The sequence below is a fragment of the Mytilus edulis genome, chromosome 9 (genome assembly GCF_963676685.1).
Source record: "Mytilus edulis chromosome 9, xbMytEdul2.2, whole genome shotgun sequence".
Taxonomy (NCBI): Eukaryota; Metazoa; Mollusca; class Bivalvia; order Mytilida; family Mytilidae; genus Mytilus; species Mytilus edulis.
This window is the reverse complement of record NC_092352.1, coordinates 28,230,043-28,257,985: the sequence shown is the minus strand read 5'-3', so window position 1 is coordinate 28,257,985 and position 27,943 is coordinate 28,230,043. Positions and strand designations below refer to the sequence as shown.

Sequence of the window (27,943 nt, the reverse complement as noted above, 5' to 3'; positions counted from 1 at the left end):
ATATTCAAACATCATTTTAAAATACATATTTTCGTGGAACGGAAGTACTTTTAGAACCGGAAATAACAGTCGACATAGAAACAGGACGCCATTTCCCACAATTTTTGAAGCTTCAAATCGACAAATGTGAGAAATCATTGAGGTTACAGTCGTTTCTACTCAAAAGGTTAATGTCATCTTCAATAAATTACAATGAATGATATAGTTTTAATAATTAACAACTGCCACTCGCATTTACTAATATTTAAAACAAATAAACAAGCACTCAACAAAACCAAAATAGTCAATAAAAAAAAAGACAATATCCCTCTGTTTTTCAGGGTTGCATTTCATATGTTAGAAAATATGACCGCTTGATGATTGTGGTGTGACATGCCAAACAATGACGTCATTCACGTTTGCCCTAGTACTAGTCTAAATAATTATGACGTCATGGACGTCTTGAAAGGCTATTATAATTTTTTTCCAAATTTCTCAAATTCCAAATTTTTGAAAAGTTTGAAGAAATCTGTAATTGCAAAATATTGCATAATAGATTTGTAAGATCTTGACATTTGTTTTGTGTCAGAAACTCATATTATGTCAAGAATTTGATCACAATCCAAATTCAGAGCTGTATCAAGCGAATCCAGGTCCTTTCGCGCCCATTCACGTTCGCACCCACTCATGTTCGCCCCCTTTCACTTTCGCACCCTACATGTTCGCACCCAAAGTATGTTCTCACCCTACATGTTCGCGCCCAATATCAACTTTGTAATCAAGTAGTATTCTTATAAGTATTATTGTTTTCATTGTCTCAAAATAAAGTGATACAGCATTTTTTTTTGTGTTGAATAAATCTTAATCATGTTTTGGATAGTGTATTGTTAAAAAAAAAAATATTCCTTTCTAAATAAAGTGGGATTCTGTCAACATTTTATTTTGTGTTGAATAACTCTTTATCATGTTTTGGTTAGTGTATTACCATAACTTTGTTTCATTGACTTGTTTCAAAATGAAGTCAGATTCTGACTATGTTTTTTTATTTTTGAGTCTTGAATAAATTTTATCATGTTTTGGTTATAATAGTGTATTGCTATATTTTATTGTTTCATTGTTTCAGATCAAAGGGACCAAGCTGTTAAAAACAATTATCTTTTGTGTTTTTCATTTATAATCTTCAATCTTTTACTCATACCAAGCTATAAATACATTCAGTATTTACCCGAAAGCAATTAAAAACAACAATGATGATTTTCCAATTATTCAACCGGAATTTGAATAAAAATTGGGCGCAAACGTGTAGAGTGCAAACGGACCTTGGGTGCAAACGTGCGAGGTGCGAAAGTATATTGGGCGCGAACGGACCTGATACCGTATCAAGCTTGCATGAATGTTGTGTCCATACTTGCCCCAATTGTTCGGGGCCCTTGTTTATTTTGTTTAAGGTACAGCACTGATGAGAAGCTTACATAAATTAAAGCATGGACATACATGTACAATGTATGTGTCCCACTCCCTCTGACACAGTTTGTGTCGACACATGTCCGGCAGCAAGAGGGTTAAATCATAATGATTTTTATAAATGTCTATCTCTTACAACCACAATTTGTAGTTTGTGTTTTAAAATTTATAGAGAGAAGAAATCTTTTTTTATCATCTATACATCTTTTCATGTCAGAGATTACTCTGATGTCCAACAGCAATTTTTGGGCAGACAAGATCGTCTGATATATCTAAAAGTTGATATTTGACTTCCTAAATGTATGCTCTGCTTCATTGCTTCTACAATAGAGTATACTGACTGCATTGTCCATATACATTGGTCATCAATTTGTTCATTTTTTTATTTTTCTCATTCATGTAAGTGTCATCTGAATCCTAAAAATATGTTCTCCCCCTCTTTATTGGGTTTGTTAAATAATTTTGTAATCTAGATTTGGCAAGTGTATTATTATTATCTATTAAAAAATGAAAGATGAAATCTGAATTATGTTTGAGATTGTGTATTGCTACAAGACAAGACACGAGTGAAGACAAGATAAATACTTTATTAAAGTCTCACCACTTGTTACATATAAAATATACAGTTTTTTAAAACACAAATTAACAACAAGAGCCACTCTATAAAGAGTTATGAGAGATATAAAAAAAATATTCTTAAATTATACTACAAATACAACTTAAGTCAACTATCATGAATATAAAATACATTTTTGCTTAATTAAAATTTCAGAGCAGATTTTGGCAGTTTTGACATGTAAATAAAAAAAAACATTGTTTCTAAATCAAGTGAGATTCGAACAACGTTTTTTTGTGTGTTGAATAAATCTTAATCATGTTTTGGTTACTGTACATGTATTGCCTTAATTTTTTTTGTTCGTTGTTTCAGATCAAAGGAACCAAGCTGTTAAAAACAATTGTTTTTTTGTGTGTTTTCATTTAAAATCTTTAATGCTTTTCTCATGACAAGCTAAATACCCACAACATGCAGTGTTTACATCATAGGCTTGAAGCAAGTCAAAACAACAATCATGATTTTCTAATAATTCAACTGGAATTTGATTTAAAATTGGGTGCAAATGTGCGAGGTGCAAATATGTAGTGTGCAAAAGTATATTTGGGTCGAATAAACCTGATACCGTTTCATCTACCTGCCTACCATTATCTTCTCATATTATTATTGTAGAAGAAATACGACATTGATATCCTCATCCTCATACATAAATGTGACAGATCACTTTTTAAAAATATTCTGGGATTGTCAATGGATGTAAATTTCTGTCTAGACTTTAATATTTTGTTATTTAAAATTTGTCAGACTCCGATTCAATAGAATTTAGCATAATCTCATGACCTTCGTCAGTTTTTAACAGCATGAGTGAGTTCCTTCTGATTAATAATCAATGTACATGTAGTTTGTCATAAATCTTAATATGTGAATTAGGTTTTTTTTTAATACAGTATTACCATTTTGATGACAAAACAAGAACTTGGACCTATGTCATTTGTTTTAAATTTTCATAACTTTAAGACTCTAATAATACATGTACAAAAATGAACATTGATTGAAAATAAGACAATCATCCTTTTTAGTTTCTTTCCATTGTATTAAATATGTGGATTTTATAATTCAGATCCATCAAAAGCAGCAAAAATGAGTGCTGTAAATTCTATGTCTCGTATGTACGATAACTTAGAACCAACAGTTATCGATGAAGATTTACTCAGATCTGCTGTTGAAGAACAAGGTCCCAAAGAAGAAGCTGGTAAAATAGCTAAAGCTGAGGGGATAGACTTTGGTGATGTTAGATCCTTGAGATTAGACTTCAAAAGTAAGTTAACAAATAATTTAGCTGTGTTTGAACAAGATGATGCGTGTAAAGTGTCCTATCTGAATTATGAGAAAAAATATATGAAAATGTTTGTTAAAAAAATATTAAAAAAAATTACATGTATATTTTTATTATCAACAAATTCCAAAGTTCCTTTGCTACATTGTTTCTTGTGGATGTAATATTTATATTGTAAATACCTTGTTGTTTTGGTATTTTATCGAAAAAAAGTTTTATATAGTTTTTGTTCCATTTAAAAATAGTTTTTCAAATTTGTAGCCTCCTGGCAAAAACTTAACTTTCCTGATTTAAACGTTTGTTGAAGTGAATTTCTTTCACTTTTCTCAATAATTTTATAATTATTAAGAATACAAATTAACTTTGAGAGATCTCTTTTTGTTGTTGCACGTATGTTCATTATATATATAAATATATATATATATTTGTATATGTCTATAAATCTGCTTTCATTTTATATTATGTGAAAAGAAATTGATCAGTAAGTCTTTTTTTTTTATTTTCCAGATGTTTTGACAATTGACAACTTATGGGAATTTACAGCTTTAACAAAATTACAGCTGGACAACAATATCATAGAAAAAATAGAAGGACTAGACTCACTGGTAAATCTTATTTGGTTGGGTAAGTGTATAAATTTGTAAATCAAAGAGGGTGTTGTCAATACATAATTATCATGATTTGAAAAATACAAAGTAATATATGTGGGTATACAGAACTGAGATTGGAACTGGAAACATTGATAAACCAGAAATTAAACACATAGTCTGCCACAATACTATAGTCAAGTGTCTGTAGCATATGACAAGTTTTCTAGATGACTTCTAAATACAGTATTTGAGAACTGCCATCAACACAAATTCTTTAAAGAACAAAAACATAAATTATTTGATTCAAACGGGAGTTTAAACATCAAGAACAGTTTTTCTCCATCTTTTGGTTAACTTTCATCCATCAATATTTACAGAAATCAATCATTATCATGCATCATTATTCCCCATCTAAAAATGAAATATGACTATTTCAATAGAAAGAAAACCATCGTTCATATATATTTATAATCTTGTTATATATTAGAGGAGATAACTATTAACTTTAAATTTTAACAGCAAATTTGTTTTTTCAGATTTGTCCTTTAACAACATAGAAGTAATAGAAGGATTGGGTCATCTGACTAAATTAGAAGACCTTACTTTATACAGTAACAGAATATCAAAGATTGAAAATATGGATAATTTAGTAAATTTACAGGTGTTTTCCATTGGAAACAATATCCTGAAAGATTTAGAAAATGTAAGTATCAGCATTGTATTTGGTTTAAGAAATTTTGTAGCTTTTTTCCTGTAAATAATCTTTCAATTTTGAGTGAATAGTTATATGACTTTGATTGTAAGTTAAAAGGAAATTAACCTTTATTCCTCAGTACATCGATGAAAAGTGTCTACAGTGTCTAAGTTTGACAGCCAAATAACCTTTTTTAAATAACCATTAAAGAAATGAAATGCCATATGTAGTTATTTGCCTTCATTACTTTTCCTAATATTAACACATGTGCTCAATTGTTATGTTCAAACAGAAGTATGTGGAAAAATTGATAGCAATGTAACTCAGCATTTTGCCTTGCCACTCTGCCTTGGTGATTTTTTTCTGTTTATTGTAAGTTTGATAGTTATTAGTCAATACTGCTGTGTTGATAATGACATAAGTTTTGACTGACAATACTATAATTTATTTAGGTTTTTTTGGGGGGTTTTATTTGTGGAGCAGGGACCTGACCATATGATATCATACAATGTATTATTCTAGCACTGTCAAAAGTTGTAGCTCTGACTCTTACTTTTACTTTGAAACTAATCTAAATCGTAACGTAAACCAAATAATTGCCTTTTTTCCAAACTGGAAGGAAATGCAAAACCCAGAATCTGTAAGTATTGGATAATCTTTACAACTTAAAAACACTATAGTAGGGGCAATCAGTTAATATTTTGAAAACTTGGCTTCGCTTTATACATTAACATGTGACTTTCTGACAATGAAATTTCCATGGTTTTCAATAATCTAATGTTTTCTTGAACAAGTTTTATTTTATTTTCAGGTTATATATTTAAGGAAATTTAAGAAACTTAAAACATTAACACTGAAAGGGAATCCATTTTGTGAAGAGGACACTTATAAACAATATGTGATAGCATTTCTTTCAGACATAGGATTTCTGGATTATAAATTGGTTCATCAACAAGCGGTAAGTTTAATCCTTTGATAACAAAAAATCAACCTTTTAGACTGAAGTAAAAAGGGAATTTTCAACTCATTTTTTTTTTCATGTGCATTTTTGTTATTGTAATTTTTATTATTAGAAATGAAACATTAAACAACATTTATCTCAGAATATTCTGAATGTATGAAGACTTGGTTAATCTTATAGGCAGGGTTGCACACAATTACAAAACTGACTAAAAGTATGGTAAAGTGTGGTGGTGGATTGGGGAAAAGTGGTATCTACTCTGTCGACTCCTTCTACAGATCTCAATACAGATCCTTACAAAATTATACAAAGATGACACATGTATAGAAATTGTTCATCTTATTAAATGGATTTAATGGTTTTTTTTCTCAATTTTAATGTTCTTTATAATTATAGACCTTTTTCCATAATTTTACATTCATTCTGTGCAAGACTGCGATTTGAGTCTTTGAACCCGTTTAACAATTAAACTTGAACAAAGATGAAATGTACCAAGTAATTAATTGTTCATTTTCTTTTAATGATTTTGATTATTGAATTAAGTTTCTGTTTTTTTTGTAATCAAGATTATACTATTGTGAAAGAAAGTGTATTAATTCAATGCATGATATTAACTATTATTTATTTTTTTTGTATGTTCAGAGAGAGGCTGCCATTGAGAAATATATGATTCCAAGAGAAGAAATGTTACACAACGAGAAACAGGCTAATGCTATAGTAGAAGAAGATAACAAGAGAAAGATAGAGGTTGAATTACATAAGGTAACATACAAAAAATATTTCTCCTTTATTCAGATAATATTTTGTCTTCTTTTTTTTTCTTCTTATACCCCACCTAGGAACAATATGTTTTCAGTCTTTGTCCATCTGATTGTCCATCTGTCAAGGTAGTTTTTAATGAAGTTCAATCAACTTGAAACTTTTCACATGTTCCCTATGATATGATCTTTCTAATTTTAATGCCAAATAAGAGTTTTGACCACAATTTCACAGCCCAGACCACTGAGCATAGAAAGTGATAGTGTGAGTGGGGTATCCAAGTACTATGGACACATTCTTGTTTAACGATTGACTTGATTTTTCTTTCAATTTAAGCATTTTGAGAAATATGAATGTAAATTTTGTACATGTATCACTTTTCAGAAAAATAGGCACAACGAAGTTCTCGTTGGTGCTTGTTTCATGATACAGTCATTAGCTCAACTAAGCTCTGTAATATTTTTTAATAGACTTAAACTGTTTTGAATTCTATTCACAATCGAAGATTTCATGGATTTATGAGATACTTAAATTCATGTTTAAATAATTATTTATTTATACAGATAAATGAAAAATTATAGATTTTCAGATGCCCATACAATTACATAATATTATAATGATTAACAAGTACAGGTATTTGTAGTTTTTCAATACATTTAGGTAAAGAAGGATTACAATCACTAACTAAGTTACTTAATATAATCAGGGGCATAAGTAAAGCATAGTATTTGTTTATTTTAGATTGCTTATGTTGAGAACATGGATAGTGACAGCTTGTTTGAGAGTTTGTACACAGAAGACGCAGAAGGGAAGAAATTGGCAGAATTTCCTGCTATTTCTGAACTCATTGAAAGATATCCTTTTTAAATCAAAATTTAATTTTCAAGAGTAGAATTATTAATAGTTGAGTATGTGGTTTCATCTTTTTTGCTGTTATGGCAATTATTTTAATACAAAATTGAAGTATAATTTGAAAATCATGCATAACAATTTAAACAACATATGGAATATTAAAATTTATCAAATTGGTTAATATTTGTTTAAATTAAATCAAAATTGAAGAAATTTAAATAATTTGTTTTTAAAGTATTCAAAGCTATGTATAAATCTGGATGTATTTCTCATACTTAAAATAAATAGGACTTACCTTTAAGAAGGAGATTTTTTCATTCTTTTTTCCTTAACTCTGTTCACCTTCAGAGAAAAGTTTGTGGCTGTTTGTTACCAGATTTTTGAATACGGTATAAAAGAACATGATAAACGTCAAGCAGAAGTAAACCAGTTCTGGGAATGTATTGAAGAAGCAAAGAATGAAAACAAACTTCTAGGAATGAAGGCAATTGATGAATTCATGGTCATGAAGAAGAAAGTAAGCACATTTGATATAAAATAAACTCATTTACCTTTGTATTTTAAATATGGCATGGGATCATCCAAAAGGGGGAAACATAGTCTTCAACACTTCGTCAGAATCTATCTTTGAAGCTCAAGTTTGCCATAAGTGATTAATAAGTAACAGTTTTATGAGATAGATTTGCATGTCTATAACATGTATGAAAACATTTGAAATTGATGGAATATCCTTTAAGTGTATAATAATTTTTCAAAAGGTCTGATGTCAAATTCCACTACTGTAGATTATTTCGAAGCAATGTGATAGCTTGAAAATATAGATGATGATGTGTCACATTAAACACAATAATAGTCTAGAGTAAAATTGGTATTTAATTTATATATACTTACAGGTATTACAAGAACTTACCCAGATAAGTGACCAAAGACTTTTAGAACAACAAGTATCAGACTATAACAAAGTAATAGCAGAACTATGGGACAAACTTATGGGATATGAGCTACAACTTGTAGATCAGTTAGAGGTAAGATGCTATTAAAACTAAGTGAGACTATTAGGACCTTGATTTTTTAACTCTCCTGCCACAAGGACAGCTTGTAAGCACAACTACTCAGATATAGAATAGAAGATGTGGTATGATTGCCAATGAGACAACTCTCTACAAGAGACCAAATGACTCAGAAACTACAGGTCACCATACAGCCTTCAACCATGAGCAAAGCGCATACAGCATAGGCAGCTACAAAAGGCTTTGAAATGACAAATTAAAACAATTCAAACGAGAAAACTAACGGCCTAATTTATGTACAAAAAATGAACGAAAACAAATATGTAACACATCAATAAACGACAACCACTAAATTACAGGCTCCTGACTTGGGACAGACCAGGATTAAACATGTTAGCGAGATCCCAACCCTCACCCTAACCTGGGACATAAATCTACCATACTTGATATGAATGTTTGCTGTCATGAGTTATTGACCACATTATACCATCATTTTAATTCCCCGTCTTTTATTCTAGTACGTATTGTAGCACAGTGACATCATGTTTAGCCCTATTGAATAACGGCAATAAATTTCTCAAAAATCTTACCATGCTGCTAAGAGTCAAGGATATAGTGCTTCTTTTCAAAAATAAAACCTTGGAGTATGATTCTGCTAGAAATGACATGTGGGGAACTCACCCTTGTACATATAAGGTGGTAACTGACACTACAGGGAGATAACTTTGTAAAATCAGCTAAAAGTTTTAATCACATTGTATTGTTAAGGAAATATTAAGCTTTCCAATGATCAAAATTAGTGTTTGTCAAACTGCTAAATACCCAATGAAATTTTTCTGATGAAATGATTCTAATTTTATCAAATTTTTATATTTTTGTCAAAGGGTCAAAGGAAATATTTTGTTAAAAATTTATGAAAATTAAACGAGCCAAATTAAGATATTGGGTACCACCTTAAATGCAAACATTTTCAAAATAATGTACTTTTACTCATTTAATGACAATCTTTTACAGGAAGTTGTTAAGGATTTTGAGAGAAACCTACAGGACATGGTATCTATGTTTATTGAGAGTATAATGGCTTTCATGTCAACAGCCAGAGATCTGGAGAACTCACATCATGAAAAACTCAGTGAAATAGCCTTACCTATTGTAGACAAACTGGCTAAGAATGAAATGGACGATGAAATCTCAGAGGATGTGCGAATGGTAATGTTTGTTTTATTTTTCATTTTCGGATGACTATGTACAGAATTCATATCAAACAAATCACAGTCAACCAGTTTATAACAACTGCCTTTCAAATAAAATTAGTCAAAAACTTCACGTCTGTCTGTGACCAGTTATTTTATCAAAAAAAAAGACTTTAGAACTGGTAATGAATATTGTTGAAAAGTTCTTTGCTCTTTGTTTAAATAATAAACTAATTGAAAGCTCTTGATTTTTAGTAATGGAAGTTAAAAAATAAAAGAATAGAAGTTGGAATTCAAGTCTTGTTTCATTTGAAATGTTTGAACAAAATGAGATATTAGGTACATTTCAATGAAACAGCAACCCAACAACACCTATTTCTAAAACACCAAGCGATTTTTTTTTAGATATAAGAAGCTATGGCGATCTTGACCTATTCATTAAACTATTCCAACCGTTACAATGTCAAATTTGTCACTTCAGTATTAAATTGTTTCACATAATTATATTCATTTTCTTCAAACAGTATTTTGTTGTAGATTTGTATCTTTATAACAGAAAAGATGCAAGTGATAATCTGATTTCTTGCAATTTCACAGTCAAATCTAAATTTTATCAACTATACCATTCAAATAAGATCTATATTGCTCAGGTGAAAGTTTAATTCAGATAATTTTACATTTCGATCACCTTGTTTCACTGGAGCATCCAATATCAGATGTAAACTTAAATGAGGTTAACAATTTTAAAATTAGAATTGACTGCTTACAAAAAAACTGGTTAAAGGGTGACAAATGTAAATATACCTGCCTTTAAGTGAATGAAATTTATTAATTATAATATTATTATTTAATAGATTATTATTTATACCAACTTTACACATTTCTTTTTTCATTTCAGTTGTTTGTTGATAAAGACACAATCATCAATGCCATTTCTACGTCACATGACTATCATTTACTAAAAATAGACAATAAAGAGGAAGATATGATGACCAGACTGAATAATTGGATGAAAGGACTCTTAGAAAAAATACACGATGAAGAAGAAATTCAGAGAAACAGATTACGTGTGGTGGAAATTAATCATCTGATTGACCACTTAAGGGATGAAATAGACAATCTGGAAGTGGGAAATGCTGGAGGATACTAAACTGAAATTTTAAAACTGCATTGCTATGAAATTATTTCTCTGAAGAGGTCTACACATCCTCTTTTTCATCTCTTTTCATTGAAAGTTACTTCATCATTTATCATTTTTCAAATTATTGTTTTTGCTGAAAAGCAAAAAAAATGTTTTCTTAGTAACATTCTGCCTGCAGAAACTTAAACTTATGTTTTTTTATACAGGTTTACTGGAAAACTGGAATATTTTGTTCACAGAATATGAACCTAGAACAAAATTAAGAGCTAAACTGTGATAAAATAATTATTTGTAAATTGTATATTTTTAATTTCTGTAAATAAATTACAATACAATATTTATTTAAGGCTATTCTTTTTGCTGAGTTTTATTAATATTTCAGAAAAAATTGTTGTGTCACTTGTGCCTGTCCCTAATCAGGATCCTGTAATTCAGTGGTTGTCTTTTGTTGATGTGTATCATATTTGTTTTTTTGTTCATTTTTTTTAAAACATTTTCAGGTGTGTAGTTTTCTTGTTTGAATTGTATTTCCTATCATTTCAGAGCCTTTTATAGCCAACTATGAAGTAAGGATTTGCTAATTGTTGAAGGTTGTACAGAGACCTATAGTTGTTAACTTCTATATCATTTGGTCTCTAGTTGTTTCCTTGGCAATCATACCACATCTTGTTTATAGGCTGCGGACTTGGGACAGGCACATACAAAATGTGGTGGGGTTATTTGCAAAATGTAAATGCCCTTGACCTCAGTTCAATCTGTCTTTAAGAATGTAACTCAGACATTTTTCATGATAAGTTGAAAATGTTTTGTTCATGAATCAATTACATTTTATGAAAACAAGCCAAAGAGGTTTTCTTGGACCCCAAAACAACACTTTAAGTTTTCCTTAATTTGTATGTTAGAGGCAATGCTATATATATAGCTAGTGCTTTTGAAATATCTTGGAGAGAAAAAAGATAGGTGTATTAATTCATTACATTAAATCCATACATTCATTAGACAAAACCAAAAGCAAAAAAAACAGCTGTTATTTCTGGTTCTCATCCCAAAGTCACATTGAAGTCTTTAACATGGAGCAAAAGCAGAAATGTAATGTCACCAAATTATAAAAGAGGGGCAAAAGATACCAGAGGAATAGTATAAACTATATCTTGCAAATAAATCATACAAATTCTGTCATTCTTCTATAATCAATAAAATCATCGAGATAACCATTGGATAGTTAACACATCAAGATATATGTTAGATTACTTGGCTGGAATTATATATGGACAGCATATAATTTGGATATGATCCATAACTGGACCCACCCCCACCCTAAAAAAAATTTTAAAAAAGTAAATAGAGAATAAAATAAAGAAATAAGTACGCATAAGAAAGTAATGTTAAGAATAAGTATACCATAACTTCACAAACAAAAATGCATGCTTTGACGTGCTATGCATACCCCCAGTCAGGAAGTGGGTGTTGGATAGATTGAAAAAAACGCTCACACATTACTCATCAATGTCAATATCTTGACAAAATATGAAGTCATTTTGTTCATCAGTAATTGAGGAAACTGTAATAAAATAGATTTTCATTCATTATATTGAAAAACCCAAAGTGTCTGCTGAGAGATCCAAAATGCATCTATATGTTACAAATCACTATTGACAAAATATGAAATGATTTTGTTCAGTAGCTTTTGAAATATTTGTTGGAAGAATGCAAAATAATTCCCACTCCTACATTGAAGGTATAATTTAAAAGCTTACCCTCAAGCACAGAGAAACTTATAGCCTCTGTAAACCCATGTTTATTTTGGAAAGGTGTCATTTGTTGACATCCACATAAACAACTATCTTAAATTCTGTTTAAAGTATTATAAAATGATTGAGCAACTTGTTTTGTATGCATATGTATGTAATGTATGAAGTAACCAGATCAGTATACAAAACAGGTCTGCCTTACATAGCTCGTTGCACTTGAATGATGCTATTTACTTTGTGAAATACTTTATTCACTTGGTTTAACAGCTTATTCAATAGAGGAAACAACAAAGCAAATTGTGTAATTGTTATTGTTAGTTGGATACCAATTTTCATTGATTCCATTGGTTATGGTGAACCATGAATTTAAATGTTAAACTAAATTTTAACCCCGCCACATTATTTATGTATGTGCCTGTCCCAAGTCAGGAGCCTGTAATTCTGTGGTTGTTGTTTGTTTATGTGTTACATATTTGTTTTCGTTCATTTTTTTTATATAAATGAGGCCATTATTTTTCTTGTTTGAATTGTTTTACATTGTCTTATCGGGGCCTATTATAGCTGACTATGCGGTATGGGCTTTGCTCGTTGTTGAAGGCTGTACGGTGACCTATAGTTGTTAATGTCTGTGTCATTTTTGTCTTTTGTGGATAGTTGTCTCATTGGCAATCATACCACATCTTCTTTTTTATAAATACAAGTTCTTTATAGGCTTGAAAGCAGACTTAGAACAAACCACAAAATCAATTATTCATCAAAACACAATTTTTCCTCAATCCATGAAAAATTGGTATCCATAAAAAATAAATCAGTATGACACACATGAATCAACTACTTTAATACAGGCGCCTGACTTAGGACAGTCATATAAAAAATGTGGCCGGGAGAAACTAGTTTACTGACACCAAACTGTCCCCTAACCTAGGACTGGTTTAACAGTACACATAAAAACAAATAACAAGAGTGCACAAGCTGAAATGTCTCGCATTCTTTACTAACCATTGATATTATGATGATAGTCCTAAGTATAAAGCTTTACTACAACTATCACATAAACAAAACATGATCCAAGAGAATGATATCAAGGTCATATAAACCAAACTAGAGGCTCTAAAGAGCCTGTGTCGCTCACCTTGGTCTATGTGAATATTAAAGGAAGCAGATGGATTCATGACAAAATTGTGTTTTGGTGATGGTGATGTGTTTGTACATCTTACTTTACTGAACATTCTTGTTGCTTAAAATTATCTCTATCTATAATGAACTTGGCCCATTAGTTTCAGTGGAAAATGTTAGTAAAAATTTACAAATTTTATGAAAATTGTTAAAAATTGACTATAAAGAACAATAACTCCTAAGCATGCTAAGGGGGTCAATTGACCATTTCGGTCATGTTGACTTATTTGTAAATCTTACTTTGCTGAACATTATTGTTGTTTACAGTTTATCTCTATCAATAATAATATTCAAGATAATGACCAAAAACAGCAAAATTTCCTTAAAACTAACAATTCAGGGTCAGCAACCCAACAATGGGTTGTCCGATTCATCTAAAAATTTCAGAGCAGATAAATGTTGACTCGATAAACAATTTTACCCCGTGTCAGATTTGCTCTAAATGCTTTGGGTTTTGAGTTATAAGCCAAAAACTGCATTTTACCCCATGTTCTATTTTAGCCATGGCGGCCATCTTGGTTAGATGGCCGGGTCACTGGACACATTTATCAAACTACTAACCCAAAAGATGATTGTGGCCAAGTTTGGATTAATTTGGCCAAGTAGTTTCAGAGGAGAAGATTTTTGTAAAAGATTACTAAGATTTACGAAAAATGGTTAAAAATTGACTATAAAGGGTAATAACTCCTAAAGGGGTCAACTGACCATTTCAGTCATGTTGACTTATTTGTAAATCTTACTTTGCTGAACATTATTGCTGTTTATAGTTTATCTCTATCTATAATAATATTCAAGATAATAACCAAAAAGAGCAAAATTTCCTTAAAATTACTAATTCAGGGCCAGCAACCCAACAACGGGTTGTCCGATTCATCTGAAAATTTCAGGGCAGATAGATCTTACCTGTTTAACAATTCTACCTCTGTCAGATTTGCTCTAAATGCTTTGGTTTTTGAGTTATAAGCCAAAAACTGCATTTTACCCCTATGTTCTATTTTTAGCCATGGCGGCCATCTTGGATGGTTGGCCGGGTCACCTGACACATTTTTTAAACTAGATACCCCAATGATGATTGTGGCCAAGTTTGGTTTAATTTGGCCCAGTAGTTTCAGAGAAGATTTTTGTAAAAGTTAACGATGACGACGGACGCCGGACGCCAAGTGATGAGAAAAGCTCACTTGGCCTTTTAGGCCAGGTGAGCTGACAAAAAATACATGTTCACTTCTACAATCATGCAATACACTTAATATATCTGACCTATTGCTTATAGTTCCTAAGAAACAGACTTAACCAGGAAAATATTGACCAATGAACCATGAAAATATGGTCACGGGTAGATGAACCATGCCAGGCAGACATGTACACCTTACAATCATTCCATGCACCAAATATATTAGACCTAATGCAAACAGTATAAGAAAAACAGACCAAAACACAAAAAACTTTACTATAACCACTGAACCATGAAAAGGGGTCAAGGTCAGATGAAACCTGCCAATTGGACATGTATACCTGGCAATCCTTCCATACACCAAATATACTAGATAAAATTGAGAAAGGAAATGGTGAATATGTCAAAGCGACAACCACCCGACCATAGAGCAAACAACAGCCGAAGGCAACCAATGGGTCTTCAATGTAGCGAGAATTCCCGCACCCGTAGATGTCCTTCAGCTGGCCCCTAAAATATGCATAATAGTACAGTGATAATGGACGTCATACTAAACTCCGAATTATACACAAGAAATTAAAAATTAAAATCATACAAGACTAACAAAGGCCAGAGGCTCCTGACTTGGGACAGGCGCAAAATTGCGGCGGGGTTAAACATGTTTATGAGATCTCAACCCTCCCCCTATACCTCTAGCCAATGTAGAAAAGTAAAAGAATAACAATACGCACATTAAAATTCAGTTCAAGAGAAGTCCGAGTCTGATGTCAAAAGATGTAACAAAAGAAAATAAATAAAATGACAATAATACATAAATAACAACAGACTACTAGCAGTTAACTGACATGCCAGCTCCAGACCTCAATTAAACTGATTGAAAGATTATGTCTTCATCATATGAATATCAGGTACAATCCCTCCCGTTAGGGGTTTAGTATCATACTATCATAAAATATACGAGAAGAACATAACCCGTGTCATGCCAACAACTGTTTTTTTAGAAATAAATGTGTTTAGTTCCGATGCAAAGACCCTATCAGTGAATCAATGTTAAAGCCAAAATATGCAATCTTTAATGACCTGACAACAGTATCGTAACTATATCCCCTTTTAATAAGTCTATTTAAAGGTTTTGTTAGTTTCTGAGGAGAATACGGACATTTTTGTGCTTTAAAAAGAATATTTCCATAAAATTTTGGATGTGAAATACCTGAACGTATAAGATGTCTGCATGTTGAGTTATATTTACGAATTATTTCCTTATACCGGTGATAAAATTTAGTAAATGTTTTGACCAGTTTGTGATATCGAAAACCCTGGTGTAATAATTTTTCAGTAATACATAAATTTCTCTCGCTAAAATCTAATACATTGTTACATACACGAGCGAATCGTACAAGTTGAGATATATAAACACCATAAGATGGTGACAAGGGAACGTCACCATCTAAAAATGGATAATTAACAATAGGAAATGAAAAATCATCTCTTTTATCATAAATTTTTGTATTAAGCTTCCCGTTTATGATATAGATATCAAGATCGAGGAAAGGGCAGTGGTCATTGTTATCATTAGCTTTATTTAAAGTAAGTTCTACAGGATAAATTTCTTTAGTATACATACTGAAGTCGTCATTATTTAGAGCCAATATATCATCCAAATATCTAAAAGTATTGTTAAATTTTTGTATCAAATGTTGTTTTGATGGGTCTTTGCTAATTTTAGTCATAAATTGTAACTCATAACAATACAAAAACAGGTCCGCAATAAGTGGTGCACAGTTAGTCCCCATTGGAATTCCAATAACTTGACGATATACGGAATCTCCAAAGCGAACAAAAATGTTATCAAGTAAAAATTCAAGTGCATAAATAGTATCAAAGCATGTCCAATTGACATAGTTCTTTTGTTTATTGCTACTAAAAAATGATCTAAAAGAGTTTGAACATATGTACTCGCATTCCGACTTTTTAAATGCCCAGTTAATTAGGGATGTGATTTTTTTCTTAATAAGAATATGAGGCAAAGTGGTATATAGGGTAGAAAAATCAAAACTTTGAACAGATTCAAAATCACCAATATATGCATGCAATTTATCAAGTACTTCCAACGAGTTTTTGACACTCCAAAAGTAATTAATTCCACTATTTTCAAAGGCCTTATTTGAACAATTTATTATCAGGTTTTTTATTGTACCAAGTGTACTAGTAAGTAAAACAGACAGTTTAGTAGTTGAACAATGGCTGGAAGATGAAATAAATCTATATTTGTAAGGTTTTTTGTGCAGCTTCGGAAGCCAGTACATAGTTGGGACTTTCATTGTGTTTGGTTCTGCTTGTAAAGAAGTAGCTAAAAGTTTATGTTTGTTACAGATGTCGTTTTCTGAAAATGAAGTCAGTTGGAATGTTGGTGAATTCGTGATTTCCTTTTGCAGAACCTCTATATAAAATTTACGTCAAACAATAATGATATTATTAGCAGCTTTATCAGCCGGGACAAAAACAAATTCCTTGGCTAGTTCTGTTAGTTTATTTTTGATACGCGAAATAGGGTTTTTATAGTTTTTGTTGAGGGTAAAATGTTCTTTAAAATGTTGTATTCGAATATCAACTATCTTCATTACTGAATTAAAAAAAGAGTCCAAAGATTTTTTGTCAGCTTTTTCCCGTTTTACCCATTTCAAACAGTAGGCGCGGAGTGAGTCGTTGATGATATTACGACACTCATTCCAGTTAATAGTTGACGGGGGACGATATTTAGGTCCTTTACTGAGGAATGATTTTAACTCTCGGTCGCGAACGATGTTAAGGTCTCCTGTTATAACATGGGAAATTGGTCCATAGGTGTATTCTGAATTACTGCAATTACACGACATAGGTGTATTTTCAGTGATATTTACATCTTTACACAATTGGCTATAATTAAACACATATTTTCGGGTAGATTTCTTGTAAATATAACAAATGAGAGGGAGTTCAGTATTATCAAAATATCCAGGAATTTGGTCTTTAACAGAATGGTCGTTAAAAATACCGGCAATATTTACAAAATCAAAACCTTTATTGACATACTTTATTTTAATAAAATGTTTTTTATGATCTTCAGGGCGATCAATTTTTGGAAACAGTTTAGAATAACAATATGCCATTATAATTTGGACAATTTCATACTTAGGACTGTAATATGAAATTGTGTTGCAATCCTCTAAAATTTTATTTAATTTATTTATAGGTAAAGAACAAAGCTTGGTTAACAGATAATGTCTGCCGTTGTTTTTTGAAATGGAAATTAGGTCCGAAATATTTGTATGGTTGGTCCGAAATTTTCTTTGATTGCGATTTTTTCTGCGTCCATGAGAACGATTTTTACGAACAGTTTTAGAAACTATATCCAAAATGTTAACAGAATCGGTTCTTGATATATTGCCAATTCCCATGATATTATCATTAAGACCGAGAGGGTAGACTGTCTGTAATTTTTTAATCCAATTTAATTCATTTATTTTTCGTGATCGTACAAACTTGGAATGAGATTCACCAGGCTGCTTATTTACTACTTCTAAAGGTTGAACTGTTAAATATTTAATAGGATGACTGTGCTTCTTAAGATGTTGATAAATGATACTTTTGAATTTATTGGGTCTTTTAAAACGATACAGGTGTTCTTGCGTGCGTTTAGATAAATATCGCCCAGTTTCACCTACGTACTGAATACCGCATCCCGGTTTGTTTCATGTGAGTAAATAAATAATACTGTTTGTTTTTCAAGTAATATCAGTTTCAAAATTTAGAGAAAATGTGCGACCATTAAATGTGGACCTTACTGTATTGTTGGTGGAAAGACGGGGACACGTAAGTCATTTTTTGGCATGACACTTATCGATAGAAGGGTAACCACGATTTTTATTGTTAAAAACGTTAGCTATTGTAGTATTTTTAGATAAGCGATTCTGAAGATTGAGACGTGTAGATACCCTTTGAACGAGTTTAGTATTTAATATTTTTCCATTTCTAAGCTTCATATTTGTTTTTTGGTATGTAGATTTATTACAAAGGAGCAAAGACTGGCGTCCAGAATATGAACCATCACACAGTAGATTAAATTGTGTAAAAATGATAAAACTGTTCGGCTCAAGACGTCAAATGCTTATTGTCATAAGTTACCCGACAAATTTAACAAAAGATAGGGTATATCAAGGTAGCGACTGACGTCTGACTAAATAGATGAATGGGGCTGAATATTAAAATACTACTTTTTGATAGATATTCCTAAAGTAATGAACATAGAGAAGTTCTCGCTCGGACACACACTCCATAATCTAGTATAATATAAGAGCATAAACCTTTAGACCTATTCCTTATAGTATCTGAGATATGGACTTAAAACCAAAACATAACCTTGTTCACTGATCAATGAAATGAGGTCCAGGTCAAGTGAAAACTATCTGACGGGCATGAGGATCTTTTAAGGTACGCACATACCAAATATAGTTATCCTATTACTCATAATAAGAGGGAAATTAATTTTACAAAAACTTTTTTTCCAAGTAGTCACTGAACCTTGAAAATGAGGTCAAGGATAATGGCCATGTGACAGACAAAAGATGGGAACTGCATAACATAAGGCATCTATATACTAAGTATAAAGCATCAAGGCCTTCTACATTATAAAATATAAAGCTTTTAAGAAGCAAGCTAAAGGCCACTGACGAATCACTATCCCTATATATGTCGAGCTATCTGCGACTTAAGTTGCAGGCTCCACAAAAATCTGTTGAAAAGGGCTTAACTCATCAGATTGATTCAAAGAAGAAAACATTTAATGATAAACACAGACCTAATGTGGCAGTTTAGCCATACATCCCACTAAAAAAGACTCTTTAAGTAAATTTCTGAGAGTGCCAACAGTTACTAACAGCTAGTTCAAATTTGAAGAACCTTAAATTAAAAATTCTAAATCAACTTTATAAGAACTATTGATTGAAACAGTTTTTTGACAACTTTTGCTATAACAAGATTGTTTTATTATTTTGATTTTGATTTTAATGATTCAAAATTCTATAGTGGCTTTCTCTATAATTGATGATGATTCACTAGACCAATATATAAACAATGCAGCTGCTGCTACTCTGGTGTGTAACTCTTCAATGTCAAGGTCATGATACCACTCTACATTACCCCATTTTGTTGTCTGAAAAAAGAAGAAAATTTTATTCAGGCAATCAGGTTTATAGATTTTTGTAACATGACAGTTTGAGTAGATGTTTATAGCATTTTCATCAAGAAAAAGGTACTGAAATTGTACAGATGCATAACCTAAAACATAAAAAGGAAAGATTATTTTCACAGATACTTTAATTTCATGTTAAGCCTTTTCTATTCAAATTCCCACCGATTTATTTTCGAAATTATCTACCGTAATTTCATTGAAGTATTGACATAAGTTTAACATATTCTAGATGATTCATATTCGCATTATTTTTCTATCTTTTGTTGGTTTACTGTACTCTGGTAGAAAATAAGCCATGAACAACCATGCTAGTTTTTAATCTTAAACAAAATTGAACTTATCATCCAGGGGTGTTGATTATGCAGTAATACAAGCAAGAAATGAGACAAATGGACAAATATCAATTCCTTGATTTTGTTTACTGGATTTCCTACACACTACCAACTATTGTGATTCTGGTCAACACCAAAAGTTACTTTTCTTATTGTTTTCTCTGATTTACATCATTCTTTACGTGTTAAGCAAGAAAATGCTACTGGGAGATAAATAAACGCAAAAGTTGCATGTAATATTAAGTAGACAAGATCAGAATTTAAAATTCAAACCCAACACACCCTGTGTTTTGCCATCACTAACCTGATAATTTTGTTCCAACCTAGATAAAGTTACAGCTGTTTTGACATCTATGTGTTTATCTACCACAGCTAACATTAAAATCAATGATTTTAAGTTTTCTGTACCATATAAAAACCCTACAAGAAAGAAAATCTTTAGTCCTTTTGCCCTGTTTATATACATATTGTCTTTAATTCAGTAACAGGGGCCTCAGTGAATGAGTGGTTTTAGTAGTTGAACTACTGTATCACTAGCCAGTCACTGCTTAAAAGTTTTGAATTTGAATCCGGTATGTGTTAAAAGGTGATGTTCATTCTCATGTCACTGATTAAAGTTAGAATAATTTTAGCCATCCAGCGAATAAATTAATGGTCATTACAGAGATGTATAAAACATACACACAAACAAAGTAAATTTACAACTTACATAGACCATTTCACTTATTATTTTATAGACAATTGTCTTTTGTTCAATTCCCTATGTTGACCTCTACAAGTTTTGTATTGTAACTTTTGTTGGGTTGATGTCTCATTGTACCTACATCACTTTTTATTCATATGAATATACATTATAATAAACATGATTGGGAAATAATCTTTTTAGCCTTTAGGTTTCCATTTTGAGATTTAAAAAAATCTAATTGGTGACCTTAAAACCAAAGGTGAAGGAACTATATATATAGCTAGATTAATAAATTAGCATATATTCATAATAACTAATAACTTTTTCAGTTTCAATATGTGCAAATCAATGGTTTTCAGACCACTGAGACAAATAACTTACCAAACAATGCCCAGTCACCATAAGATAATAAATGTCTCCTTAATTTGTTGTATGTACTGGATGGCACTTCAGGTGGTAACAGACCTGTTGTGGATTCTATTTCAATATCATATCTACAAATTATTAACAAAAACATATAATTCTCTCATCATACTATCTATCATTAAAACACTACATCCTTTTTTTAAACTTGGTTTAACTTTGGACCCTTTGGACTTTTATGTGAATCAATTTAAAAACAGAGCCCAGAATCCATAGGTTAGATTCAACATATTAAAGAAGTCCAAGAATTTAAAACTTTAATTAAACCCCATTGAAATTGGTCAAGAAATAAGTAATCTATACAAAGTATTAGAAAAGTTTTGTTTTCCCAAAATTAATCCCAACTTTCCCTTCTTGGTATGGAAACTTTATGGTACAATTTCATACCAATCGATGGCCCCAAAACTGTGAATTCTTTATTATTCGTTGGATACCAATTTTCATGGGTTTCGTGGATACAGGTGAACCACAAATTTAAATGTTAAACTAAATACAAATTTCTATAAAGTTGTATCCAGGCTTTGAAAAAACAGGAAATCTTATATCCACAAAAATGCAAGGATTCCACAATCAACAAAAATTGGTACCCACGAAAATAAATGAATCTGCAGTATTAAAGTTAATGTTTGGAAAAGAGAAAATTCTTGCTTTTTGGCCCCTGATCCCTTAATGATTTGGCCATAACACTCGATATTCACCAAAACTTTCCATTTGGAGTATAGAACCTTGTGGTATAATGTCATGGAGATCCATACACTTATACTCAAGTTATTCAAGTTATTGCCAGGAACCCAAATGACATTGGACAATGATGATGAAGATGACGAAAACCATTAGGACATCATCTGTGGCAACTTTTTAGAGGTTGTATTAGGAACATCTTGATTTATATAGGTATAAAAAAGAAGTACCATAGAACAGAGAATTTTGTTAGTATTCTTGTAGATTATTTTTACAGCTTTTACTAGAAAACAGCTAACCTTTTTCTTGCCCATTCAAGAATAGGATCCCAACATACTTTCTCAAGTTTGGCAAGGTCTTCTGGTTCTTCCAATCTGTAACTAAAATATGTGTTCACATTACATTAATGAAAATATCAATATTTAATCTGATGTATCAACATTCAGTAGATAAATGCTGGCAAATTTAGGAGCATATACTTATACAATTATAACTACCTAACTAAGATTATATTATGTTTTAAATTTTAGTTTATTGTCAGTTGTTTTTTTAAATCCATTAGAATAAACCATCTTATTGGATATACAATTGCTTAAATCATCTTATTTTGGTTAGATATTGTAGAAATGTACCCAAATTATAGTCTTGAGTTCATAATTGGGTTAAGACTCAAGGGAGATAACCTGTACAAAAACATGAAATTGGCTGTGTAACTCCAGCAAGATGAAACTCAACTCAACACAGGAACATTACACATATTGGAAGAGACAGTTGCATTAAAAGCTGTTTTAAACATTAAGTGTCAATCTGCCTAGGAAACATGCAGTGGTGAAAACATGACAAACAAAAACCCACTCAAGTTCACATTAATTTATGTTCAAAATGTATAATGGTGCAATATAACATTCCTTTCCTTTTCCTGTTCTGTTAATTCAAGTTATAGTTTGGTTAAAATACACTAGAAATTAACTAATAAGGGGAGCTTACTCCATTAGTTGGCCCAATATCTTTAATTGTTTTTACATAGGCGGTAATGGTAACGTTTTTTCCTGTAGCTCAGTCCATATCGTAAACTTGGATATGTATGATAGCTCGTTTCGAAGCTGTGACATTTTCACATATGTGGTTAAATTTTCGGGGTACGAAGTGAGATTACTTTTTCCGTAAATTAGCAAACCCCGAACATCCTTTTGTGATGCGGCTCATTGTGGTAAAATATCCCCTTTTTAACACAATAAGTTCTTTGAAAATTTAATACTTTGAACACATTCAATAGCTCCATAGTTTTTACACATTTATTCTATGTTCCTCTACTTTCCTAATCACCACAAATAATTAAGTTCAGTCATTTGTTAAAAATAGAAACATGTCCAATATCACTACACAGGGATTTTTTCTTTACACATGACTTTTGAGTTCCTCATTTCGAGGCGCATTAGGGATGTTGTCCCAGTTGCTATCATTCTAACTAAAATTGATCAAGAGATTTCTCGAATTACCAGACACCCAGAGAAGAAAGACCTACCATTTCTAACTGAGAAGGAGAGTAAGTTCAAAATAGATGGTTAGGTTGGTGTGTTTTTTTCAAAATTGCCTGATTCTTACAAAGATGTGCGCTTTAAAAAATATGCCATAAACCAGAATTATGAAATTGAATAGCCCTTGCTGAAATGTTATTCCTCAATAAATTAAATAATCTATACAAGGTCAATATTTTCAGCAGATTTCAACACAGGTAACATAATAACCATGCATTAACCTGATATTTCAGGGGTATGTAACAGAAACTTGTAGGGCCCTGTGGATACAATACCAAGACAAGTGGCAGTTTTTCTTACAGGAAGAGAATTGCAATACGGACTTAGTTAACAGTAACAAAATAATGCAATTTCTTACAAATGGCCTTTAATTATGCTAGATCTCTCAACTTAATCCAAAAATAATTTCAGTCATGAGCCTTTAAGAATCAGTCATGACTGGATTTCGAAAATTTAACATATCTAACAGGATTAACTATCAATTAAAAAATCCATACAGATTACCCGAAAGTATGCAACAACTCATTCAGTACAGACAGTAGGTACACTTACATATCCAAGACAAACATTTTTTTATTTATATACATGTATTTAGAGAATTACATTGAGATTTATTCTAGAGATTTTCATAATGGTCTTTATAATTAAACATATAACATACCATAGCGTGTCTGTCTCTGCATAATGTAATGTACTCCGTACTAAATCTTCTCTTGATTTATATGTAGGGTTATCCAATGCTGTATTGCACAGTGATGTCTGAAATAAACAGAACAAAGTTTCAAATGTGGCTCAGTATTGAAATATACTGCCCAATCTAAAGTGAGCCTTATCTAAAATTGAAAAAAAATCAGATAATCTGGAGTTACTCCACTGTTTTTATATCACATCCATAAAAAAATAGTGATCAACACTGAAAAATTTGTACAAATATATTATCACAATTTTGCTTGGGACATTATCTCTTAATCATAAAAAAAAATTGCTAAAGTCTAATAAATTCTATAAAGGATTGACAACAAAATTGATACATTTTTGTATGTAACAAACTTTAACAACAGTCAGTATTTACATGTTAATTGTGAAAAAATTATCTATGGCTTCAATACTTATGTATGTGCTCTTACTAAATGCATATAATGTCTCTTGACTATTTTGTGTTGCATATTCCATTCTGTAGCTACAGCTAAAGCCAGTGCCTCATTTGGAACTTTGAAAACCTTTCCATTTGGTGTCTTCAATTTTTTCTGGTCTAAATTTATTTCAAACCAGCCTAGAAAACAAGCAACCAAAAATTATCATTAGTATGAAGGCAAAACTTAATACATTTAGTACAGTGAAATGACCATGTAGGGAGTAATAGTTTTTACAAAAAAATCACAAAATCATTATTTCCCATTTGCTAAGTTGTGTTATTTAGGTTTGGCAAACTCATTTAGCTGTTAAGTTCAAAATAAACAGACTTCGATTGATAAATGATGTAGAGCATTAACATTTAAATCCAGTAAATAGTCAACAACAATTTGTCTACAGTCATATATCTGCTAAGTATTTCTGAGTTGCTTTAGAAATTCAAAAATTATATGTCAAATAATTATCACTGTAATACATAATGATCACAAACATTTAAAGTGTTGATGCATCTGATCTTGTGAATATGTAAGTATTTTCAATATATATGAAGCCTTCATATATATATATTGAAAATACTTACATATTCACCCTGTCCAAAGTCAAGATCTTGTAATGTAGTGGTTATCTTTTGATGCTGTATATCATATTTGTTTTTCATTCATTGTTTTGTACATAAATCAGGCTGTTAGTTTTCTCGTTTGAATAGTTTTACATTTGTCATTTCAGGGCCTTTAATTACTGACTGTATATAGGTTTTGCTCATTGCTGAATGCCATACTGTGACCTATTGTTGTAAACTTTTATGTCATTTAATTTTGATCTCTGGTGGAGAAGTGTCTTATTAATAATCATACCACATCTTCTTATTTTTATTTATGTATAAGATTTTGACATTTTAATTTTACCCTTACAAGACATTTTTATATTACAGTAGGTAATCACTGTAATGGAAACATCTATTTATTCAAATTGTTTTTGAACAATAACGCAAAACTATTTCCACTTTCAATTATTATTCATACCATTTGTCTGAGTTATAGTTGCATTCTTGTAAAATTTCTTTAACTCTAAAAAGAAAAAAAGAAAACTGTTGTTAATGCTGCACATACTGTACCTATGGTACATACACATTTTTGTGGATGTTGAAGGCTAAAGTTTTTAACGAAGTGTAAATTTTCTAGTGACATGAATACAGACTGTGGCAAATCTTTGAAATGAAACATCCATCAATGCACATTTTTTTCTCAATCCAAGATAACTTGCTACTGTGCATAGAAATTAATTACTCTAACAGCTAGACTATAAATAAAATATACATATCACATCAAAGCCAAAATATTTTATTTTTAATATGATATTTTATTACTATAAAAATTTTGGAGAAAAAAAGTATAAAAAAAAGAAAGTATTTTAAATACAATTTTCCTGTCACATTGATGACCTGAACACCTGTTGGTCATGATTTTTGTTTGTAAATACTATTACATGTATTATAAAACAAGGATAATCAGCAAATTCCATGTCATTTATCTTACTACATGTAGTCTATCCTATGGCTCACCCCGCTGTATAGTCATCATAACAATTTATGTTTCATTGGATTTTTCAAAAACCTTAATCTCATGCAAACATTACATTTTTTACTTGCATCTCTTTATTAACAAGAGTGCACATGCTGAAATGTCTCGCCTTCTTAAAGTTCTTTACTAATCATTGATACTATGTTGCTAGTCCTAAATATAAAGCTTTACTACAATCATTGAATACACTAAATATAGTTGACCTATTGCTTACAGTTTCTAAGAAACAGACTTTACCATGTAAACTAAACATTGACTATTATTATACATTTGTACTTCACGTTAAAATGCCATATTTTGATTGGGTGTTAATTTTCTCTATCACATGCTTCGCCATGGTTGACAATGTTTTCATGGGGTAACAATCTGCTCTATCACCCTTTCAGCTATCATGGCTATGTATTATTTATATAATAAACCATGAAAATGAGGTCAAGGTTAGATGAACCATGCCAGGCAGACATGTACAGCTCACAATTCTTCCATACAACAAATATACCTGACCTATTGCTTATAGTTTAACAAAAAAAGACCAAAACACAAAACTTAACACTTAGCAATGAACCGTGAAAATGAGGTCAAGGTAAAATAAAACCAGCGAGACTGACATATACAACATAAAATATTTCTATGCACCAAATATAGTTGACTTATAGCTATTGCATATAGTATAAGAAAAAGACCAAAACTTAAAAACTTAACTTTGACCAATGAACCATGTGACAAAAGTCACAGGCTTTACAAAAACAATGAAAGATAACCATGATAACTGGTCAATTAAACAATACAAATTTTCATAATTTGCTGATGCATACAGGTTTTGCCTAGACTTCATCCATTTTGTCATTTCAAAGTGGTCTATAGTGGATTCATTGATTGTTTGGTGTTTAACACAACTTTCAGCACTAACGTTTTACTTCATGGGGGTCGGTCTTTATTGGTAGAGGTAGCCAGAGTGCCTAAAGAAAAAACCATGACCTTGGATTAGAAAGCTGACAATCCTAGTTAATTTAGATTGAAGTCAAGTTCACCTGCCACATTCCAGATTTTAACTCACACAATTGACAGGCTAGTGATACAATAAGACTGCCACCGAGCCTTAAAATGTTTTCTTAGTACATTGTAACTTAGTATTAATAACATATGAATAAATTAAATGTCAAAATTTCCGATGACCTTCATTTAAACATTTACAAAGGATTTTTTTCTTAAAGCTTGTTAACCCTATTTTACTTGTAGAAATTGGCCATATCAACCTGGTTTGGTATGGGCCAGAGATTGATTTGAAACAAAGAGGAGGCTCAGGAGCTCATTTGGTTCCCATTGGAATGCTAACCGTACGTAAATAAACATGTTCTCAATGTAACGTAATTCAAACTACTGATGCCCTAAGCCTCTTAGAACAAATGTAATTATAATGCATAAAAAGAAAACAGATAGTACTAACAATATCAGTTTTTAACATTGATTTTCTAAAAAGGGGGAAGCTAATTTTGTTATTTGGATTGTGATTTCATATGGTTAGTGTTGTTTGACATTGAAATGTACATGCCTCTTGGGTTGAATCTTCTCACAGAACAAGTGCAATGTGAATTTGATACATTTAAGAAACTTTTGACAGCTGAATGATAAATTCTCATGGGCGCAGCCATTTTTTAAACGAATATGTTAAACTTTCTGTGATTGGTTGAAAAAATCCGGAAACAATAA

At 31.1% G+C, this 27,943-nt stretch overlaps 2 protein-coding genes across 3 annotated transcripts; one reads left to right on the top strand and one right to left on the bottom strand.

Moving 5' to 3' along the window:
• The first annotated feature begins 58 nt into the window (after positions 1-58).
• LOC139488020 (dynein regulatory complex subunit 3-like) lies at positions 59-10,873 on the top strand. 2 transcript variants are annotated; one of them, XM_071273330.1, is made up of 11 exons: positions 59-166; positions 3,117-3,314; positions 3,840-3,956; positions 4,459-4,625; positions 5,428-5,574; positions 6,220-6,339; positions 7,078-7,190; positions 7,531-7,705; positions 8,082-8,213; positions 9,213-9,407; positions 10,290-10,873. In XM_071273330.1, exons 2-11 carry the CDS (start codon positions 3,137-3,139, stop codon positions 10,539-10,541), a joined length of 1,596 nt encoding a protein of 531 aa, XP_071129431.1. In that variant the 5' UTR covers positions 59-166; positions 3,117-3,136; the 3' UTR covers positions 10,542-10,873. The 2 variants fall into 2 exon arrangements, with proteins under 2 accessions (XP_071129431.1, XP_071129432.1); XM_071273331.1 differs by having other exon boundaries at positions 65-172; positions 3,132-3,314.
• An 8,774-nt stretch (positions 10,874-19,647) lies between these two features.
• Positions 19,648-27,928, bottom strand: LOC139487993 (ATP synthase mitochondrial F1 complex assembly factor 2-like). Its single transcript, XM_071273288.1, has 8 exons — positions 27,786-27,928; positions 25,676-25,720; positions 24,647-24,792; positions 24,181-24,278; positions 22,281-22,361; positions 21,259-21,371; positions 20,497-20,612; positions 19,648-19,821 (listed from the first exon to the last, which is right to left on the bottom strand). The coding sequence occupies exons 1-8, from the start codon at positions 27,883-27,885 to the stop codon at positions 19,681-19,683; spliced, it is 840 nt and encodes a 279-aa protein (XP_071129389.1). The 5' UTR covers positions 27,886-27,928; the 3' UTR covers positions 19,648-19,680.
• Positions 27,929-27,943: the final 15 nt, after the last annotated feature.

Bases quoted from the DNA above. Each gene is read 5' to 3' on its own strand.
- LOC139487993 (XM_071273288.1), bottom strand. From the start codon at position 27,885: ATGGCTGCGCCCATGAGAATTTATCATTCAGCTGTCAAAAGTTTCTTA. The intron at 24,793-25,675 runs GTATGAATAATA...CTTGTTTTCTAG, and splicing joins AACTATAACTCAGACAAATG to GCTGGTTTGAAATAAATTTA. The intron at 20,613-21,258 runs GTAAGTTATTTG...TCTTTCTTGTAG, and splicing joins TGGTGACTGGGCATTGTTTG to GGTTTTTATATGGTACAGAA.
- LOC139488020 (XM_071273330.1), top strand. From the start codon at position 3,137: ATGAGTGCTGTAAATTCTATGTCTCGTATGTACGATAACTTAGAACCA. The intron at 8,214-9,212 runs GTAAGATGCTAT...AATCTTTTACAG, and splicing joins AACTTGTAGATCAGTTAGAG to GAAGTTGTTAAGGATTTTGA. The intron at 9,408-10,289 runs GTAATGTTTGTT...TTTTCATTTCAG, and splicing joins TCTCAGAGGATGTGCGAATG to TTGTTTGTTGATAAAGACAC.